Consider the following 23,016-nt stretch of genomic DNA (forward strand, 5'->3'; position numbering starts at 1 on the left):
ATATTTATTTATATGTGTGTGATTTAAATATTTACATTTTTTGTTTTTTTTAACTACAACAAACCATTTTAAATCAGTTTGCAATGTGAATATTTACGACATGGATTTGCCTTTTGTCTGTGAGCAGAACCCCAGGAGAACAGATCCCAGGGCACCTGTCTGCAGCTGTGCTCCCCTCTCACACCCTACCTCTGCAGCAGCCAGCCCGCTGTTTGTATTCTGGTGTGTGTGTGAGAGAGCTGCAAAGAAGAGGATGAGATCATTGCAGTCTCAGGGATGGATAGAGCTTGGGAGAGTGCATGCAGCAGGGAGGGGAGAGGGGTGTAGATGTGTGACTGAGAAAGGGAGGGGAGAGCACGACCAAAGCAGCAAATCAATACTGTCTACAGCCAAGAATCCAATTTTTTCCCATTACGTCTTCCCTTTCTGCCTGCCCTGCTCAGGTATTCCTCTATGAAGGAAGGCTTGTTCGGGGAAGATGCACTTTCTTTCTTCTTGAATGGATCTGTGAAAAAAAAAAATTAAAAAACAGCCTTACATTTTTTTTTTCAAGGGATTAATTTCCCAATTAATTGGCATTACATTTTTTTTTCTTGGCTGTCAACCTTTTTACATTTTTGACTTTGCTATTGATTGGGCCACTGGAAAATGTTTGGGAACAAATCGGAAATGATGGGGATGGACGTGTGTGAATTTGGGGGCCAGCTGTTGGAACTTATGTGGCTGTCCGTGTGCTATAGAGGTGAGCTGTGTAACTGTTTCAATTTTGCTTCTTGCATCCTTTAAATTCTTTTTTTTTTCTTGCAGTTTTTATTTTGTTTGCATGTTTTTTTACTTTTTTTTTTTAATCATTTTTTTCATTTGAAGGGAGTTACCCTTGGTGTCTATTGTAATTCATGGTGACAAGTGCCTTTTTGACCTGTGCGTGTCTTAATTGGCAAATTACATTTGCATTAAACAGTATTTAATTGTGTATTTGTTAATATGATATTTTTGTTTTGAATAAAAGATTTTGAAGCTTTCTCTTGCTTGGAGAACTATTACAACATATAAAGACTTCTGGGAAAATGATGTAATGGTCTTTTATGCAAATGCCTTGGTGACTTTAAAATTAGCATTTCTTGCTTGTTGATTGCAAAAGGTGTATACATTTATTTTATGATTTGCTTTGTTTTAGTCGGTCGTGCAGGAAATGCTAGATGTAAAAAAGCACCCCTGGTGTAACCTGCCCTGCTAAAGGGAGAGAAAGCCGGGTCAGCAACTAGTACTGCATTCATTTTCCATCTCCATGTTTCATTGCTTGTCTACTATTACATCATCCAACACCTGTACAAGTCTCATAAAAAGCTATTGTGCATGTTAAAATTCATCAATTAGATTGTCATTAGCAACAGGTCAGTGTTTCATTGCTGTATTGATTTATATATTATCCCTGGGTTCTGTAATAAATGGTGGTAAAATAAGTCATGACGCCCATCTGGCCACAGGTTGGTCCTCTCCATGCACATACTCACACAGGTTGGCCCAGTTCTGTGTGCATATTGATTGGCTCTAGGTTTGGTCAGGTGTTCTTGAAGGTTCTAAATATATGACGGGCTATAGGTTGGTACATTGTTATGGCCTGATAAGCTCCAGTTGGGTCAGGTCCTATAATGGTGCTACTTGGATACAGGTTGGTCAAGTCTTGTTGGCATTTTAATTCACCGACTGAGTACAATACTGGTTCCAGTGTTCTGGTTGGGTGTTGGTTTCTCTCTGGCTATCTGTTGGTCTTGGCTTCTGATTGTTCTAATGCTGTAATTGCCTTTAGGTCGATTTATGCACCCTAAGCGGGCCACCTGACTTTTTCCTATAGTGTGGCCCAGTCCTGACTACACTATGGTGGCCGAGAGTGCCAAGCTTTTACCCAGAGGTTGGTCAACTTCTCGGATTCGGCCCATTTCTCTGATTGGGTACACTGTGGGCCAGTGAAATTCTCATTGGATAAATCTATTTTATAAAGTGAACTGTAGCAGCAAGTTCCAATTTGGCAGCCCGAAAGACCAAGCAGTCAATGGTTCACCCAGAAGCCTAGGCCAGCCATTAGACCATGGTACCCATACTCAAACTGAGCTCTCGTTATCTCTCTATTGACTCCCATTTATACATGATAGGATGGGAAGTATGGAGGAAATGATTCAGGCAAGGTGGTCATGTGATGTCGCACCATCATGCCAATGTGGGCATGGTTTAAGAGCAAGCTTACCCTAAAAAGAAAAATTTGAATGTGATTGGTCAGCTTTTGTCAACTTCAAGTCGACTTTTAATTCATGGTAAAAACTGTAGCTAAGCTATAATATAAAGCTATGAAGGAGGGGGAGGTGAATGTTGCCTTTGCTTGCTCTAAGTATGTAAATCCTTGTTCATATTCCTCACACTATCCCCAGCAGAATAAAAATCAGATTTGGAGTGGGAACGAACATGCGCTATTCCATTGCACCCTGATGTCCGTTTAGCGTTCAGGCACCGGGTGCTGGAACGGGTGCAGGGGAAGAGTGCCTTGGCAGTGTGATCATTCTTATTCCTTGTCCAGTGACCCGACAGGAGACACTAAACACTAAAATGGGAAATAATGGTGTCACTCTCATGGCTATGCAAAAACAGCTTACAAATACAATATATATTTATTTCAAGTGTATACTAATCCTGCCAGAAATAAGGTGACCTGTGAACTACAAAACACCTCTTTTTGGTTTGGAAAGGAGAAAGTAAGCGTTCCATACTCCAAATCCTGTCATAGGGTGGCAACGTTTCTTCTCCATTGATACAGTAGAGAGGCGTTGCCACCCTAGGAAAGAAAGTGTGTGGGCATTGTCAAATGCTTTTGAGCTTTAATAAACTTTTAGATGCTTTTCTAAACCCAAATCTGCAGCCAGTACCACGACAGGGTCCTTAGTAGCCAAACCGAAAAGGCTAACATGTGCCCTCACCAGCAGTGGACGTCATAGGTTGCATAAAGCGCCTCGGCCCGGCCTTCTACACTGAACCATTTAGTTGTATTTGCTTTGCAACACAAAGGTGGCAGATCTGAGAATCCTCTCCTTCCTTACACCTTTTGTTATTCAGCCGCCGTATCGGTTCAGCACTGACGCCAGAAGTGGATTTTGGGAGATAAAATGATTTGGCGCCCTCAAAAGACGGTTTAACATTTGGGTATTATGACGGCTCGGCAGGCAAAGGTGTATATCTCCCCTCTTTTATCCTGTTCTACAAGCTTCACATCCATCTAATCTCATTTCCATGTATTTATTCTGCGTGTCTGCTTTAGATTTGCGGGTTTATATTGCTTCCTGTGAGGTGCGCCTTATCTCTTCGCTCTTCAGAGCCAGTCATCCACCCGACTTGCTCGCTTATCTTTTATTTTCCTGCAAAAACCACTGAAAGGCGCTTGCAGCGTGATCGCTCGGATGCTTGCCAGCCGCACACAAAGCTTTATAATAGGTTGACAGAAATCTTTACTTGGCGGCTTTTTGGAATATTCTATTAATTGTGCGCGGTGTTATTCCTTTCGGTTTGGCTCATTTCTTTTTTGTGTTTTTTATTTGGATATTGTGACTTGGACAGGTTTTACTTGGCCTACATTTGGCTTATAGGGACTTGTGCTGCCGTAGCGCTGTGATTTAACAAACTTGGATTTGCCTTTTTTCCTTACGCCTGGCACTGGGGATGGGGGAATATTTTAACATGAATCTCTGCTTTGCACATGCTGGATGTATATACAGTGGTACCTCGGTATAAGTCCGCTTTGGAATAAGTCCAACTTGGTATAAGTCCTGTTTGGACACAAAAAGTTTTGCTTGGTATACAACCTTTGTGCTAGAACTTGTATGGGTCAAAATGAGTCATAACACCACGCGCTACCTTTATTTACCTCTCTCGAGACAAAGCCACGACTGCCCACTAGCGTCAGTACGTCAGTTGCTACCATTTAGTGAACAACCCGCGCTATAACTCTCTGTGAATTACATAACATCTCCTCCTCCTCCTTTCTCAGCACCATCCTAGTAGGCACTCGACTCTTCTCAGCAAGGTAAAGTGAGGTTACATTTTCATTTATTTCATCAAATTTCTTTTGTATTTATGTGTTTTAGTATTAGGCAGTGTTTAAATTATTTTATTCAGCCCCATCAATGTATAATATGCCAATAACAATAGGATTTTTTTCTTCTTGGGAACGGATAATCAGTTTCCTTTTAATTCTTATGGGAAAATTTTGTTTGGTAAAAGTCCAAGGATCTGGAACGGATTAAGGATTTATACCAAGGTACCACTTTTTCCCATGCCGCTACGTTGAACACTGTGCAAGCTACAAGCCGCTATGACTGTCTCTGTGCCAATGCTGATTGGCCTACAGCTGCCACATGTTTCCTCATATCTGGAAGTACCGCGGGGGCGGGGGAAGCAATCCTGTTGCTTTGCAACGAACAGATTCTGCTGAGAGCAATATGTCAGCTGACCTCTCTCATTCAAATAATGTTGATTGCTGTTGTGCATTCTTTTTACTTCAAGATATTTACCATATCTGTATATTTCATGCCAAATTTAATAAAGATTGAAAGGAAACCTTCAGGGTGCAAAAATATGGTGTTGTATTTGCTGGTTCGCAAATACATAGAAAACTTTGCATAGCACCCTGCAAGCCCCTTCCTCTCTATGAGCTGCCTGCATTAGATAGAGAAGCACAGAGACCCAGTGATGGAATCACTGCACCTAAAAAAGATGATTTAAGAAAATAAAAAGATTTTTTTTATTAAAAATATCATTAGCATTTTCGTGATGAGGGAGTATCAGAGCAACCAGGGGCAAGGAAGGCAAAATATTAAACTTCAGCAGTCTCTGGATACATGATTCCATGTAAAATTTGGGAGAAAATATTGCAAAAACAGCTTTTGCATTATTCATTCAGTGATTTATCTAAGAGTACTTTATTCTGCCACTAGATGTCCTCAGTCAAGCCATCATTCAACCCACTTCCTCTAAGCTTGCATTATCCTGGCCCCGCCCCAGTTTGAGAATGGACAGTAATCAAAGAATCAGCACGGTGATGAGTGCATCTCTTTGCTACTTTGCTCTCCACCTATCAGCATGCTCCTTGAACAGATTGGCTCCTTGCTTCTGCCTTTCTAGCCCTGCTGTATAGGGGATGCAAAGGATGATCCACAGTCCATTTCAGCTGCTTTCACGATTAGCAATAAAAAATAAATCTAACGATATATAATAATGAATAGCTGCATTCATTTATATTTGCATGGAGTTCAGCTTTAATCCACCTTTAGTCATGGCCTAGAATTCCGCTATAACAAGCAAGCAAAGGTTTGAATTACAGGCACTGATTGTTACAAGTGGGGAGCTGAATAAGCAGAGTCCACGCCTGGCCCATTATGCAGATCTTCTCTTGATCGGTGATGGCTCCCCTCTGTGCTCTATAATGTTCCGGGGATTATACCAAAAGCTCCTCTGCAATGGTCATATTAATCAGTTAGATCATAGGCATCCCCGGCTCCCTGCATGTAATGGGGCTGCCCTGGAGACAACACCAGGTTAAGGATGCAGCACATTATCTTTACAAAGTGAAATACATTATGCATTTTTAATGCTAACCAGAGGAATTCACATGCAGAAAGCGCATGCTGTTATCTCTAAATATTGCTGCATCAGGGACCATTGGCCGATATGTTGAAGAACTGAAAGTCCCAAGATTCCCTGCCTGAATTGTAATAGACAAAGCTGATCAGTGCACAGTCTTAAACTGTGGTGCTGAAATTTGGGGTTACTGATGTCCAGTAATTTTTTTTTTTCCTCCTTGTCCTGTAGAGGTCCACAGCTGTGCATTACCACCATGCACATGATTATTATTACACAGTATTTTTATAGCGCCATCATATTACGCAGCGCTGTACAAAGTCTATAGTTGCCCCTCGAAGGGGCTCACAATCTAAAGTCCCTACCATAGTCATATGTCAATTTTATGGGGAAGCCAATTAACCTGCATGTTTTTGGGATGTGGGAGGAAACCCACGCAGACAGGGAGAACCTGCAAACTCCACGCAGATAGTGTCCTGGCCGAGAATCAAACCTGGGACCTAGCGCTGCAAAGGCAAGAGCGCTACCTCTGAGCCACTGTACTGCCCACAGACATTGGCTTTTTTAATGAATGGGACCTCTGCGCATAAAGACAACACAGCTGAATCCATGTGCGTAGCCACACACCACAGTATATGCATTACTGTTTGATGCAGGGAAAAAAGGCATTGGCGATCCATTTCAGTATTAAATTCCCACTCCCTTGTGCCTGATCAATGATATCTTCACCTAGTCCTTTTCCAAGTTTCGGGTCTTGGGCCCTCTTGATTGGCCAGGTCGGAAAGATGTAACTTCCACGCATGTGCACAAAAAGTCATTTATTCCTGGCGCTCAGGTATATCTTTAAACTTTACGGATAGAAGGCTGCCGATCCCTCTACGATCCTAGTGAAGTTGGTCCCGTGCCGTCCTATCTTCCTTTTTCGTCCTTGCACAGGCTGACCACTGGACGCTGCCATCTTATTCTGTCTTCTTCCCGGTTCTTCTTCACCCAATCTCCCCCTGCACAGACGTGAGATCAAGTGATGCGCTGCTGGAATTTGTAATGTAATATATATATATATATCCCAGCGCATGTCTGGCGAGATCGGCACTTTTTTGACAGTAGAAGAAAACCCCTTCTGAGCATGGTTAAGAGCAGGCATGTGCAGAAAAATCGCCCCCAACCTCCTGGGAATCTGTGACGTATTTATTATCCCTGGTGAATACAAATTTTTACCCTATTTAATAGGTTGATCTATCCTTTTATATCAAGTAAAACATATGATAATTGGTCTGCTTGAAGACTTGGATCTGTCGATTTGTTCACTTGAACTGGCTACACATGGGCACTCGACCAATTGGTTCCATCTGAACAGTTGATGGGTAGTAAAATATTTGCCCATGTGTATGCAGCCTTAAATTAAGAGATCAGCAAGTCTTGGAACCACTAAGGTATTAAGGAAGGGTTGGTGACCATGGCGTTTATAAAACTGGTATTTGCAGAAAAAATGGTGAACTGTTACCAGATCACCTCTTCTATAAAAATGGGATCCTTGGTTGTGATTGGCCAGTATGGTCAGCAGGGGAGCTACTTTGCACCATTCTCAGATGATTTGCATTGTTTGTGGCCCCAGCTTCCCACTCAGTTATTTAAGTGTAATTACCTCAGATAAGAGTGAATGTCTCTGACCTCTGTGTTAATATTTTATTCCCTCGTCTGTGTCTGTTCCAAAAGTCCTTATCTTGTCATAAAGTATATTGGACAGGATTCAGGAATACCAGTTCTGTCTATACTGTTATTGAATATCTAGGACAATTTATCAGCCCCCCAAATAAAAAAAATAAATATTTCCAACACTGATCTCACTCTGTAAGGAAGGAGCCATATTTGTTCAGAGCTATTTGTTCCCCAGCCTCATCTGTTTCTTTCCTGACATTGATGAGGATAGCTAGTGGATAGGCAGGACAGAAGTGCTTATTTTAATGAGGTTAGCACTCTGGCCTTTGCAATGCTAGGTCCCAGGTTTGAATCTCGGCCAGGACACTATCTGCATGGAGTTTGTAGGTTCTCCCAGTGTTTGCGTGGGTTTCCCCCGGTATTCCGGTTTCCTCCCAAACATGCAGTTAGGTTAATTGGCTTCCCTCTAAAATTGACATTAGACTGTGGTAGCGACATTAGATTGTGAGCCCTTTTGAGGGACAGCTAGTGAATTGACTATAGACTTTGTACAGCGCTGTGTGATAGTCGGTGCTATAAAAATACTATGTAATAATAACTTTGCACCCAATGCTTTTACAAACCCAGATATTGGACTACACATTTAGCTGGGAAATTATCACTGCTCTGTGCATGGATTGGTGCAAAGAGAGCAGAGCTGTGGGAGGGGCTCAGTAGCTCCACCCACAGGCTGCCTGTAGAGAACTACAGGAAGGGCGGAGACGAGACCAATCACTGCACAAGAAGGGAGAGCAGCAGTGACCAGTACAGGAAGTAGCTGCATGGAGGACTAGTTTTATTGGTAACATAATTGAATGAAAATACACAAATCGCACTAGGAATCCAGTAAGAATGCACGCCCCTTGTATTTAGATAATATTCATTACCCAAGAATTACAAAAATGTAATGATAACATTTTGTACTTTGGTTCCTTATCAGCAGGAAGTCTGAAGGTTTTCCCAGGCATGTCCAAAAAAAAGCAGCTATGATGTCAGGATTTCTAAACAACGCTCTTATGTTGAAATGGGCGTTGCTTTGGACATGTTCACTACACGAATATGAAATTATGGAATATTACCTTTCCCAGAGATCACATGACTCCCCCCCCCTCCCCGACAAGGTCTCCATCTCCTTTTTTAGAAGGACAGAACCATTTTTGTTAAAGCATCACGCAGGGTCACCAGCTACCCCCGAGACGCAATCATGTCAATCCTGTGTAGTTTTTGGCTTGTTCTATGTTGTGACGTCAGGATGGTATTCATGTAGAATTGTAGCTTCCCCCCCCCTTAAGGGGTGACTCTTTCTTTTCTTTCCTGCCTATCATTTTAGTGAATACTAAATAATCTCTAATACAGATTTGTATAGGTCACCAATCATTATTTTCTTTCATTGCAGATAAAATGGCCGACAGAAACGAGAATAAACCCGTGGAAGAAGACAGCGATGATATAGTTGATCTGAATTACAAGGCGCCAGAGAAGAAATCCCTACAAGAGATCCAGGAGTTGGATAAAGATGACGAGAGCCTGATCAAATACAAACAGGCTTTGCTTGGGAATTTGCCAGCTGCAGTTGGTAAGTAAAACTTTCCAGCCAATCAGAGTGCATTGAGGCTCCTTAGTAAAACCCCTGAGGGGCACCTTCATCTCTATTGCAAGGGTCATTGCATGTGCCAATATGTTTGAAGGTTCCCAACTTATTGTATGTCCATGTGCATTTGCCCAATGATATGGCTACTTTGTGAAGCTAGACAGCTCTGGGGCCCCTAGTTTCCTGCTAGCAGTCACATGGTCTGGATTAGTTACATCCTTGCTGCAAATGTATATTTAGTAGGTTCTATGGACCAGAAGTAGGAGTTTTACTGAGACCAAATGTGGAGTTCAGGTGTGCAAATAGAAATTGGTGGACTTCCAGCATCCCCTGTCACTACCACAACCATAACTAGGGGTCAAATACAGCCACCTGATGTATGTAATATACCGAGGGCAGGGGTCAGAAATATATGCAACTAACACCTACATGTCACTTTTCTTTCAAATCCTGCTGGTGGCATGGCTTGCAGGAGCTTTCGGTGCCTCCGCTCTTGCTTGAGGGAAGACATGGGCACTGCAGTCTTGGGGGGGTCACAACAAGCTGTGCCCTGTTTAAAGCAGACCTTCTTGCCTCTGTACAAGACTATGATTGCCACAGCAGGTAAATTGGGGGTAGCAGCATCAGCACCACCCCATTCTAATAAAGAGATTTGTGACCCAACACTAGAGATGCCCATTCTGTGCCACACCACCCCTAATATGCCCTCATGCATTCTGCTCTGTTGGACCTAAAACTTTTCTTATTCATAAAGGGTTATCAAAAGAAAAATGATTTGTTCCATTTAAAGGGAAAGTCTATAGTGTATACTGTCTAGTCCAGGGGTCAGAAAACTCCAGCCTTTAGGCAAGATATAGCCTAGCCGGTAGTTCGTTCCGGCCTAACGCCCCCTGGCCAATCCCGCCTAATGCTGCCCGGCAACCCACAGCCACGGCTCCCGGTTGCTGACGGATCGGCCAGGGGGCGTTAGGAACTTCCAGGGCTCCGATGCCGCATTCTTGCTGTGCTCCCCTATTTATCGTGGCCGGCGTTGATTCTTCTGCCGCTGCAGTAAATAGGGAACACTCTCTGAAGGGAAATCCCTCTCCGCCGCAATGCATATGGAGGAGAGGGATTTCACTTCAGGAGGCGTTCCCTGGTAGTGTGCTCCCGCCCACCCCTGAAATGGCCTAGTGGCAATAAGTTTGCGGGCCCCTGCTTTAGTCAGGTCTAAGGCCTGGGCTTTTGCAAAGGTGATGCCTAAGTTTCCACAGGTACAATGTCAATGCTCCTTGATGCCTTTGCCTTGTTAAAAGCTTTCCTGAGAGGTCAGGTGGCTGTGGGGGTAGTGTCGTCGGCTGGGGTGGCTGTGGGGGCAATGGTGTCGGCTGTTATGTGTCCACTATATAAGAGGTCAGCTGACTCCCTGAATATACAGAATGAACAGGTCCATAAATGAATTTTTCCTTCCCTGATGACAACTCTATATTCCAAGATGATAATTCCAGGATTCATCGGGCTCAGGTTGTGAAAGAGAATCTGGGAAATCTTGTCATCCATAAATTGGCCACCACACAGTCCAGACCTGAACCCTATGGTGAATCTTTCGGATGGGCTGTCAATGACTGTACACATCTCCGACTCTCCTATGATCAATACAAGATCTTAGAGATAAATCAATGCAACTCTGGGTGAAAATAAATGTAACATTGCATAAGTTTATTGAAACCATAGCATGGTGTGCCGCAATCAAAGCTAATGGCCGCCAATGAAATATTATTGTGTGTGTGTGACTTTTTTGACCACTAATGTAGATATGAAAGGTCTTTGACTATAAGATAAAAGTTGAATTTAAATCCCCTCATCTGGAGCCATATGCGTCCTGCCATCTGTGCTCGGTGCCAGCAGGTGAGTGGTAACAAGTGTTCGTGGCGTATTTCAGGGTGGCGTGCTGCGGCACAGATGTGGCTGTACAGATGATTGATCACGCGAGGCGAATGGGGACATTCAGCCACAGAACTTTCCCGAGGACTCTGGGAGAAGGGGGGGAGAGTCGTTTTTTAATAGAACAGAGATGGTGTGAGCCGGATAAATGGGTCGCAGAGTAAAGTTCATTGCGATTTCTCTCTGGGACCCAGGCCGCGGTCAGCGCTGAAAGGAGCCGGCACTTAAGCATCCATCCGTCTTCTCCAAAGAGATGCATTTAGGAGATTGTGACAGAAGTAATTTGTCTCTGGAAGCCTTGTTTGAACTTTGCTGCAGAGGAGGATCATTTAGGGTGGCCAGGTCTGTCACCGAGGAATACAGGTGCTGAAAGGCTTTCTGCACACTGAAATTTATTTTATTGTTATTCCTGTCTGAAGCAGCATGTGCGCATTGAAGGCTTTGCACTGTACTGGCAACGCAGAGACTTTCCAGCACAATTTATAATATCCAATAAATATTAATAAATAAATCCAATAATATCCAATAAAGGACACTTTCAAGCCTCAGGGGTGCCATATACATACCCACTGCATCAACTGCCCTAGCATTAAACCTGCGCTGCCTTTGATACCCCACCCTCTGCCTGTATATAATTTAATGCCCCACCTCTCAGAATTCTGCCCAGCAATGCCAATAGTCACCAATCGCGAAGGAAATATGACTGTGCCCGGGTCTGAGGGCAATGATGACCACAGTGGTAAAGATGAGGCATTACAACATACCTAGATCAAGGTATGGGGCAGATTGCGAATTTTTTGTTTTACTTTTACTATTTTTGTCACCGTTTTTATTTTACAGATTTTAATGATGATTAAGATCAATTTAAAGCTAAAATTTGAACAGAAACACTTTCATTTAAATATATTCTTCAATAGCTGTAAAATAGATTAAAATCCACCTTGTTGCAAACCTATAACCAGCAGTCACATCATCACTGTACTGTGTGAGAGAACATCTGTGGGAGGGGACTAGTAGCCCCACCCACTACAGGCTCCCTGCAGAAAAACTACAGCAAGGGGGCGGAGACAAGACCATTCACCCTGCACAAGAAGGGAGAGCGGGGAGTGCATTAGCATGGAGGCCATTGGTTAGAATGCGCCTTACATCGCTGACCAATAGGGTGAATGTCACCCTTACAGATAGCCAAAAAGATTATTAGTGACACTTAGTCTGACCTGGGTGGCACAAATAGCTAATTAGTCAAGGAACCCCCAGCAACTTGTGAAGGAACCCGGGTTGAGAAACACTGGGATAGACTGTTGTTCATCGAGAGATTGCTCATTTGCCAGGAGGCAGAGTTCGGACTTCTGAGAAGAATTTGTAGGATCACAAAATGGGAGTCTCGGTCTTCATCCAAACAGCATGCACCTACTACAATGCTATATATATATATATATATATATATATATATACACTTAAATATTTCGTGGCCTCTCCTTTCATCACTTCACCAGCCTCAAAGGCTTTCGCCCCCGTGTAGCAAAAAAAAAACTTCAGATTTTCCCTGAGCTTCTTCATTTCAAGGGCCGGTTATTTTTAGTGAAGTCGATCCGATGTAATATTGCTGTCAGAACATCGCGACGATGAACCCATTCTCCTGCAGTATCTAGTCAGCCATGCCGGTTCAGTTTAAAAATTGTATTACGTGCCGGCAAATGTCGGCTGTCTGGCATTTTCGGCGTACGTCAGACATATCAATAATTGGCGTATTAACATTTAGACCTTGGAAAAGCGATGGGGATGGAATTGGTGCCGAGACTCGGGCCCGAACCAAGGCGGTTATTGAAGATGGCGGCTATCGCTGCTGAACAGTGGTGATTGATGGAGACAGGGCCGCGTCTAATAAATTAAATTATGATCCCAGCTTACAAAAAGCCATTAGGAACTCTATTTCCTGATCGAATTACCCGTTAACGTCGTCTGCCAGTAATAGGCTCGAGTTGTGTGTCAGGGTTATGTGAGCTAAGCACGGCGCCTCTCTTGGGATGGAGATAGGGAGAGTGGATCGGGACTGATAGAGCTAATGTTTGTACAGCCGTCATGCTGCATTTCAATGATCCTTCTAATAATAAAAAAAAAGATCTTTTTCCAGCAGCCATAAAATCTGAAATAATTTCTGAGGGCTTGACAAAATAACAGAAACCTTGCGTAACCAATGACTTTTAGATTCAAGCAAAAACATTGCAGTTGATACTGCACCAAAATCGTATTTAAATTGGAACTAAACCCTTGATTCTCCCCTGTCCCCGTTCTCCCGGAGGGCGCCACAATCTTCTTCTTCTTTCTCCTTTTTCTGGAGATTATCTTAGGCCAACTTGATTGGCTGGGCCAAGATGAGGTAACTCCATTCCCAGGAAGGGGACAAGGCGGACATAAGGACATGCAAACTGAGCCACGAGGGCCCTGGAGCCTCCTCAGCCAACGGGGGTCCCTCAGTTAGTTCATCTTGGGGGAAAGTGGGGAAGCCCAAGTCAATTTTCCACTGTTGACTACATCCATCACTAGGGAGGGACAAGACATTGTAGGTATTCATGAAGAAAATGATGTCTCAAGAACAGATGGCACTACAAATGTTTGGCAGGTAAAACCACTTTCACCTTCATCTGCATCTTTAGCTGTTAGCTTTATGTAAGAATGTTCAAACTCTTTATATTTTAATATGATAATTGTACATTGTTTTGCACAGAAACATTAAAACCATGACAAATGATTCCCAGAGCAGTGTGGTTTAGCTGAAGTGAATGAGGTAACGTTCTAATGACTAATGACTTCATCTATCCAATCACATGCAGGCTAAAATCATATTTTTATTTTCTTGCATGTGATTGGGTTTTTTTTGTTTACCACATTCACTAAGCCAAGTGAATGATCCCTGTGCAGAGTGATAGCACGATTTAGGCACGTTTTCAGATTTGTTGTCAAAACCTGCATGGTTAGCCCCGATTGCGCGACTATGCTGTTAAATGCAGCAATTGACAATGACTTTGTCCCATGGTTGTAGTGCAGTTTTTCCTGCAGAGGAGGAAGAAAGCAACTGTGTGGCCAGAAGCAACTTGATGCTGTGTGCCACGTGCTAACATGTGCACAAATCCGTTCCCAACTGCTCCCATTCAATTGAATGACAGAATGATTAGGCCTTCAGTAGAATGCCGTGGTCAGCTGCATGTCTGAAGTGGCCCTTGTACATTGCATGCATATAATGCAGCAGGTATCAGAGTATCTACATCACCTTACAAATCTTTTACCTGTTCCTCTGTATTGGGATTTCATTGTATTCAGGTTGCCCATTGAGATCTTGTAGCTGAACCTGCAATCCGCAGCGTATGTACCAAATCCCACGCATGAATTAATGGCTGTATAATGTTCTGTTGTAATCTGTCGTAGTGGGTAATATGTCTCTTCCCATCAGCCTCAAACGCCATTCATTAATTGTGTAGTTTGACAGCCGGGATATGGACGTGATGGAACGGCAGCTGTTTCATCTTCCCAGAGTGGTCCCTAATTCCTCTTCTTCTCCCCGATGAGTGCTCCTAGCGCTCTCACTTAATGAATAATAGATCAGATCCTTCGTCAGATGCTTATAAAGAGGAATCCGTCTCTAGACAGCGGCCAGCCCTGGGGCCAGCCGGCACGGAGCTGGTACCTGGCATCACGCTGGGATTTGTCATTTTCTCTCCGGTATGCCCCTTGTTGATGGGTTAGATTCTCAGTCATAACATAATCTTTTTAACCACCACCCCTCAAGAAAATTAAAACCATAACCGTTCTTTAGATATATTTTATTTAAAAGTAAACCAAACCAGTGCCATGTGCATTTATTCAATGTATACAAAGCTGGCACCATCTGCAATGTAATGGCCTGACTAGCGCAGAGCCGGAGCCCTCCAAATGCCCAAGTGTGAGGCGGAGAGGAACATTGGATTCTTCAAAGCAATGCTTGATGCCTAAGTAAAATTGGACCAATCTGCGTGGTCACTGGGGTATAACCAGTGATTGCTCACAAGGACATACCAATGATTATTTTGATTCCACCCACTTGCCTAAATTTGCAACAAATGAATAAACTCGTTTTTGGATTTCAGTTGGAAGTTGTGCCCATTGTATTTTTTCTTTGACATAAATCAATATAAATTTTTGGATTATTGAACAAACTCCGTGAGATGAAGTGGAATGCAAGCAATGTCTATATGCTTAAGAAGTATATGTAGGAAAAAAAGGTGTAGTGTGCATTCATCATTCATTCATCAATCAATATCATAATCATCATCCATAGTCCTCAATATCATCATCATGTTTGGTTTATTACGGGTTGGGGAGGCGGCATTTTACACTGACTTGTTATAGTCCAGCCATGTTCCCTTTTTGCCTACTGTACCTATAGGGAACAGGCTGAAGCTTTTTCTATGTCCCATAGGGTACTGGAGGGCAATGGTTGGATGTGGGATGTCTGTATTTCTGGACTCCAAGAGTCCTTATGTCCAGTACCCTCATTCTAATTTTCTGGAGGACGGGATATAATGATTGGACATGGGCACCTCAAGCCTGTGCTCACCATTTAATGGGTAGGGTGGGATGTAGACCATCTATGGCGCACACTTAGCTTCCTAATTCCCAGTAAGAACCCACCCCCCCAAAATAAAAACACACAAAGAACCTCATCTGCTCCATCCACCCTTCTCTGTGGTCAGGTATAGTAACTTCTAACACCACCTATTAATCGGCAGCATGGCACAGCAAGCGTAGGTGCAAACATCTAGGAAAAGCATGTTTCTGCAGAGAGTGGCCATTCAGGAGGTGCTTGGAGAGAAGGGGCTTTGGTAAATGGAGGTTAACAGAGGTTTAAAAAAAACAAAAAACCTCTAAAAACATGTGGCCAGTGTAACACAATTGCTCCAACTATATCCTAGTATTTGTCCCCCCCCCCCCCCCCCCATTAAGCGCCGTTTCAACCTCTAAATATGCCACCCTGGCACAAGATTTGATTTTTCACCGCTGCCATTCGGTAACAATTACAGGTCTTGTTCCTCACCCAGCCTGGAATGGACAATGAAAGAAGAAGCAGCAAACAGATTAGCCTATTTTTTGTTCACTCCTGTTCTTAGCAATTGCATAGGCAATACAGCACAATAGACTGTGCTTCTTGCTTTTCTTTCTGAGCTCTGCTGTGCAGTGACATATTTAGATACTTGCAATGTGTGTAACAATGTATTCATTATTAGAAAGCTGCACTGATTTGTGTCTTTTATATCTGCCTGGAATTAAGCTTCAGGTCCTTTACAAACCTACCATAAAGTGAGACCTTGCTGCAGCAAACTGATACAATGGAACATTCATAACATATATTCTATAAATAAATAAAATCCATTTTAATGAAATTTTTGTCTTTTTGTATTTAACAATTTTTTTTGTTTGTTTTTATCATATTCAAAAGCATAATAAAAAGAACAAATAAAATCCTTTCTTTCATAAGGCTTTCTTTTGATTAAAAGCCATGTATCCTTCGAGATGGGTGAGCTAATTGCACTCGTAGCTTTATCGCCGGCAAGCAGAGCGGTATAGCTCTGGGCCCCGGCTTCCGGAGATGCTATAGGCCGGCGGTGGGGTGATAAAGCGGAATTTAATGTGTTTAATCACCAGTGACTTCAGGCAAATCGAGTCCTGAATATTAAGCCCGCCACGTGGGAGCCTGCAAGATGATAACGTGCAGTGTGGGTTAATAGCGTGTTAATTTGCCTTTTTTATAGCGCTTGGCCTGGGCTAAATGATAATGCGGAGAAGCACAGTTGGGTGTGACGTGCCATGCACCAGGGGCGTATAGGCTGAAAAATAGTTATCAGGATATATGAATTGTGCTCCAATTCACAAGATATTGGAACAGGAGAATTGAGTTGAGTTGAAAGATTTGGAACTTAGAATTTTGCTGGGCTGTGTCCCCATAGGGGAACTTTTCCCTAACTTCATGTTGTCATTGACAATGATGAAGCATTAGTAATTGTCAATAGTAATATAGTAGCCAAGCCAAAAGAGGAAAATTCATATTTGTGTGTTCATTTCTTCCTACTATTCTGTGTTCGTCTTGTCCCCATAAGTCCCTACTATCCATTGCAGAGCTGTATAGCCTTTATGTCCGTGGCTACAATTCATGCTCCATTTAGAATGTCCTAATTTGTACCCACCCCATTGACATCATGAAATCATGGGACATGGAGTTTTCTTATAGACTGGTAGATGACATTGCCCTCTAGTGTTAATTCCAGAACCCAACAAAATGCAGAACACTTGAAAATGTTCATGAAATTCATAATACCTAAGTATCACTTGAAATATGGCATTTTCAAAAGATGATGGTTGGCCAAACACAGGTGACACATGCATAGTTGTCTCCCCAGGGGTAAGGGGAAATATTTTAAATCCCATCCCAACATTGAGCAAGGAAAGTTTGGATTTTATAATCCTGTTTTTTCCCATCCGGACGATTACCCCTAATTATGTCTATCAGCAGAAATTAAGGAAAAATCCCCCCAATGCGTCCCAGTGCAGAAGTTCTAACTAAAGACAAATAAGGAACCCATTGGGCTGGGTTTTACTTTCATAAAAAGATTTGTAGTTTTCCTGTGGCTTAGAAATGATCTTAAAAAATAAAGGGCTGGATTTTTGGTTCTGTGGAATACTTTTGACGCCATGCAGTTGTGCAGAACGTTCTCCCATGGCTCTCCGTATGACCTCCCGGTTAGCAGTAATCCTTTAAAATAAGAGCAGGCCTTATTGAATTACGGCTGTGCTTCTGGGGCTTCTTGGCAGCTGCGACTATGCAAAAGGTCAGGAGGGCAGAATTTGGGAATGGACTGTGGGCAGCTTACTGGCCTCTGCTGGGACCGGCAATCAGCCACAGGATGTGACAGGTCCACTTGAAAGAGATGCTGCTTAAACTTTTGTGTAAAGTTTTTATTTAAACATGGCTGCCTTCACGTGTGTGTGTGTGTGTGTGTGTGTGTGTGTATGTGTATATATATATATATATGAGGGGGTGCTGAGAAGTTCCTGACTTTGCCCAGAAAGAAGAGAGCCAGAGTTATGAAATAACACATTTATTCAGCATATTCCCCCCTGACACTGATGCACTTGGTACAGCGTAGTTGCAGCTTTTATTGGCCGTTCAAATAAAAGTCTTTTGGTTGGGCCACAAACCAGCTCTCAGCAGCATCTTTGAAGACAGAAATGTCCTTAAAACGTTGACCCTTCTGGTGTTTCTTCAAATTCAGGAACAGATAATAGTCCGAAGGGTCCAGGTCAGGTGAGTAGGGGGGATGGTGGACTAATTGGAAACCCAGGGTGTTCAATTTGGCAGCCACAACATTGTACGTGTGCGCAGGTGCCTTGTCCTGCAAAAAAGGATCCCTTTGGTCAACTTTCCACAACGTTTCATCTTAATTGCCTCCTTCAGCTGGTCCAGGAGGTTAGCATAATACTGTCCGGTGATACTAGAGTCCTGAGGTACGCACGCCATTACTTGGCCGATTTCTGGGTTTGGCCGCTGGGACCCGCTGTGGTGCCATTCCTTTGACTGTTCCTTGGTTTCAGGATCATAGATGTGGAGCCAGGTTTCATCCTCAGTTACTAACCTAGCCAAAAAGTCCTGTGCCGCTTCAAAATGGGACAAAAAAGGCTTTGGATGCTTCAACTCGTTCCTTCTTCTGATCACTGTTCAAACATTTCGGCACCCACTTCGCTGAAAGCTTGCGCACGTCTAGGATAGTGGTGATAACAAACCCAACACGCTCCCGTGAGATGTCATGTATCTGGGCTATCTTTTTTGCAGATATTTGCCGGTCCTCAATAATTAGCTCATGGACAGCATCGCAGGTTGCTGGGTCAGTTGAGGTTGGGGGCGCCCACTGTGGGGCTCATCCTCAATGGTGAAATGCCCAGTCTTGAAACAAGATATCCAGGTTATGACACTGCTGTAGGAAGGACACTTTTCCCCCAGTGTTTGTGACATCTCAGTGTGAATGTCCTTTGCTGGCTTTCCCTGGAGAAACGAAAACTTCATGACGGCCCGTAACTCCAACGATGTGAAACTTGCTTGTGCCTCTGCCATCACAGCTTCTCACTTAAAGAAAAAACAGTTTTAGGAATCGCAAAGACCTGATATTTGCACAGTTACATACTAAGATATTAGGCTGTCCCCACACTCATTTTTCTATTTTATTTGGAAGGGGGCAAAGCCAGGAACTTCTCAGCACCCCCTTGTGTGTGTATATAAGTGTAATTATATATATATATAATATTATTATATAATTATATAATTATTTTTCAGGCCATGCATGCTATTTGTAGTGTGGCACGGTAGCTGTGCTGGACTTCTCAGTCAGTGCAGATCTGTGGGTCAGGTGTGACCTGACTGAAACCTGTGCTGATCATTGAACAATCTAAATTTGGCCAAATCCGGTGGCAATCATGCCAGTGATAGTAGGTACTCACCTTGGAAAGTCAAAAATCCACCATGGTTATTTGATGCTCCCCAGATGAGCGTTGTTGGCACCAACTGGCCACAGTGCTCATGTCCCCTTCCAACTACATACCCTTAAACAGTGACCATTGCAAGGATTGATATGAGAGTTACATGTTCTGTAAACTCTTAGAAGGGAACCCATTGGAGCATGTGTAAGGGGCATCTTGGTTTAGGATTAGAACACCAAGCCAGAGAAAAATTTAATTTTACTGATACATTTAGGCACTCATTTGTGGAAGCACACCAATCTCCCTGGTGCTGTTCATCTAGCATTGCTTATGTAATGGAACACACACAGTCACCATTGCAAGCACAGATATGGGAGCTACATGTCCTGTAAACACATGCGAGGGAGCTCATTTTAGAGCATGTGTAAGGGGCATGCTGATGTGTGCATATGTTTAGCACATGTGCGAGGCCCTCTCCAATATTTTAGATTATTGTTGAAATTGTACTGGGTATGCATGGTGAGGTTTGAGATTGGAACGCCAGGCCATGGAAGGATGAAATTTTACTGATGCGATTTGTACATTGGTGTGCTTTGCACGAATGAGTACCTATGTCCCTGGCGCTCTGTGCCTTTGGCAGAACTTGTCTTATAGACCGCACACAATCGCTATTGCAAGCATGGATATGAGAGCTACATGTTCTGTAAACACATGCTAGAGAGCTCATCACAAAGCATGTCTTAGGGGCATGCTGATGTGTGCACATGCTGAGCATCCTTCAGCACGTGGCCCACTCCAATGTTTGGTATTACTATTGGAATTGTACTGGGCATGCAGGCTTAGTTTGAGATTATAACACCCAGCCAGTAAAAGATGAAATTATACTGACGCATTTCGCATATAAGCACTCATTTGTGCAAAGCACACCAATATCCCCGGTGCTATGTACCTCTGGCATTGCTTGCCTAATGGAGCGCACCCAATCACCATTGCAAGCATGGATATGAGAGTTATGTCCCATGAACACTTTCAGGGGAGCTCATTTGAGCATGCTGAAATTTGCATACACTCAGCATCCTTCAGCACGTGTAAGGCCTACTCCAATATTCCAATATTTCAGATTACTGTTGGAATTGTACTGGGCATGCATGCTGAGGTTTGAAAGTGGAACACCAGGCCAAAAAAAAATGTAATTTACTAACGCATTTCACACATCACTGGTCATTTGTACAAAGCAGTCCAAGGTTTCTCCGAGACCTGTGATGTCTATGCCTTTTCTACAAGATTGCTGAGGAAGATTATATTGTGTTTTCATCTTTTTGGAATATTTGATGTATGTTCTGGGACCTTGGCAAGGTCTGAAATCTGTCAGCCCTTTGTGGTGAGATATGCGAGGTTGACCCTTGGTAGTATGCAGTTTGCTGATAAACATAAAATATTACCCTAATGCAGAGCTTCCCGGGAGATGGAGAGGGGTCTGACTCCAGGGGGCACTCAGCTTGATAAAGTAAATTCCAAAACTCATGAAAGTTGGTGCAAAAAAAAAAATTACCGTTTTTTAAATAGATGAAAGTAAACATTTTGGTTACCAAAAAAAAAAACAGAAACATATGGGAGTGTTCCCACGATTTTCTTTTGTACAGTTAGGAGTACAAGCTGTACATTAATGTGTCCCAGGGGGTGCTTCTGAACATATGATGACCACACTCTAGGAGGTAACTAAAAACATTGTTTTAAAGAGGCCCATACTATAATAAAGTTTTGTATTTGTGGTTCCTGATGTTTTAAAAGTCCATATACGTATAAATTGTGTGCCACATGTTCCCCAATATAAACTTCCCAACCTATAGGAATAGCTTAGTTATTTCCTCTGTGGCTTATAGAAGCTAAGATGATGTATACTGCAATATTGTGCAAAGTTACTCTTAGGAAACAGATTATCCTTAACTGGAGATGGGTCCCTTTACCAGCAAATTCCAATTTGTATTCTCGGCAGCCTTTGGCATCCATAGATGGCTGGGTGGTCCAATAGGCATTGGAATTAGAACTAGTGTTGTAAGTAATCAGAACTCATTAACAGTCCTGGTTAAACACAGCCCTTTATCTTCTTGGCCAATACAAAGACAAATGTTCTTAGAGGTGTGGTCGTTACTTAGCTCTGCCAACAACGAGCACTGCAGTGTGAGGCATTTTTAATACGTTATATTTATTATAAACATATACAATGAAGGTATCTCCCCACTCATTCAAAAATGGTTTGCCCCAGAAATAATTCCTAAAGAGGAACTATACTCAAAAATTAAAAAACACACTCACCCTCAATCCCGCAGGACAGTCCAGGGGTGTCCGGCATCTTCGTCTTCTCTTCCGGGTTCTTCATCCTACGTCACCCGACCAAGACGCGAGATCGGGTGACGTAGGATGAAAAAAAAATGCAGATCTCCCTGCGCATCCGTGTATAAATATATAGTGTGGTTCGGGCTCCCCCATACACACTAGTAAGGGAGATTGCCTGTTATGCTAGACATAAGTCGCCGATGTAATAAGCTGAAGGAGTCAAGATGGTCTCAATTCCAACGCGTTTCGCTGACAGGCTTCATCAGGGGATAGGAAGAGACGATAAAAGCGACTGTGTGAAAAAATACATAAGCATTTCTCATTGTATCAATATTGTATCAGAAACAGAATCCCAATCACAGAGAATCATCAAACGAGTATTTGTATGATAAGAGGTCAGTGTCCAATAGATAAAATTGTTTGAATTGAAAAAAGATATGAAGGAAGGTTGTGGTGTTAATTCAATATAGTAGTACAGTGACATAGTTACAATGCAGTATACAATAAGTTTCCTTGGATAGCTTTGTCAGATATGAGTGATAAATGGTTAAACATTTGAAACATAGGGTGCATATAAGAAAAATATTTTAAAAAATATATAATATATTTGCGAGCAGATGTCAGAGACAAACGTAAGGGTGCAGGAATACAGACATCAAAAACGTGTGACTTTAGTTTTGCTTTAATAATAATTTATTTTAAAGATGTCCAAGCTACTGAAGATTTTACATTCTTCTTGGAATTTGTTGAATATTGTATGATCTTTTTTGCCCTTTTTTGTTTTGTACAACAGCGTCATCAACCCCCGCACCACCACCTCCCCCTAAACTTTCTGTCTCCAAGCTTTATCATCTTTAATTTAACACTCCCATGAGATGAAAGATATTTACTCCGGGATGATATGTGGTAGTTGTCATCGGTAATGGTTTTAGAATGTTCTCAGTTAAAAAAGCAAGAGTTGTTCATGGGAAAAGAAAAATATTTGTTTGTTCCTGGAAACAAATATTTACCTACCTGCCTATATTTACATTGTACATTTATGTTAATGCTTATTAGCAACATTTGTATTTTCGTTTTTTATACAACTTGGGATTTTTGTTGCAGCTGCCATTTGGCATTGAATGTTCCTTCTGAACTTGATGTCTGCAAGTGGTGACGGACACAGTGGCCCCCTGTGCCCAACTGACTGGAGTGGGGGCGACTCTCCAGTGCCGAACTGACTGGAATGGGGGGCGCCCCCCGTCCCGAACTGACTGGAGTGGGGGGCGCCCCCCCTGTCCCGAACTGTCTGGAGTGGGGGGCGCCCCCCTGTCCCGAACTGTCTGGAGTGGGGGGCGCCCCCC

General features: G+C 42.8%; 1 protein-coding gene across 1 annotated transcript in view; it reads left to right on the forward strand.

The window, feature by feature from the left end:
- The first annotated feature begins 382 nt into the window (after nt 1-382).
- ARHGDIG (Rho GDP dissociation inhibitor gamma) overlaps nt 383-23,016 on the forward strand; it is a 26,665-nt gene continuing 4,031 nt past the window's right edge. Inside the window, 2 exon segments of the mRNA XM_072417424.1 lie at nt 383-742; nt 8,717-8,896. Of these exon segments, the coding sequence (XP_072273525.1) occupies nt 649-742; nt 8,717-8,896 (274 nt within the window). The 5' untranslated portion in view covers nt 383-648.

This window comes from Pyxicephalus adspersus, chromosome 7 (genome assembly GCF_032062135.1).
Source record: "Pyxicephalus adspersus chromosome 7, UCB_Pads_2.0, whole genome shotgun sequence".
NCBI lineage: Eukaryota > Metazoa > Chordata > Amphibia > Anura > Pyxicephalidae > Pyxicephalus > Pyxicephalus adspersus.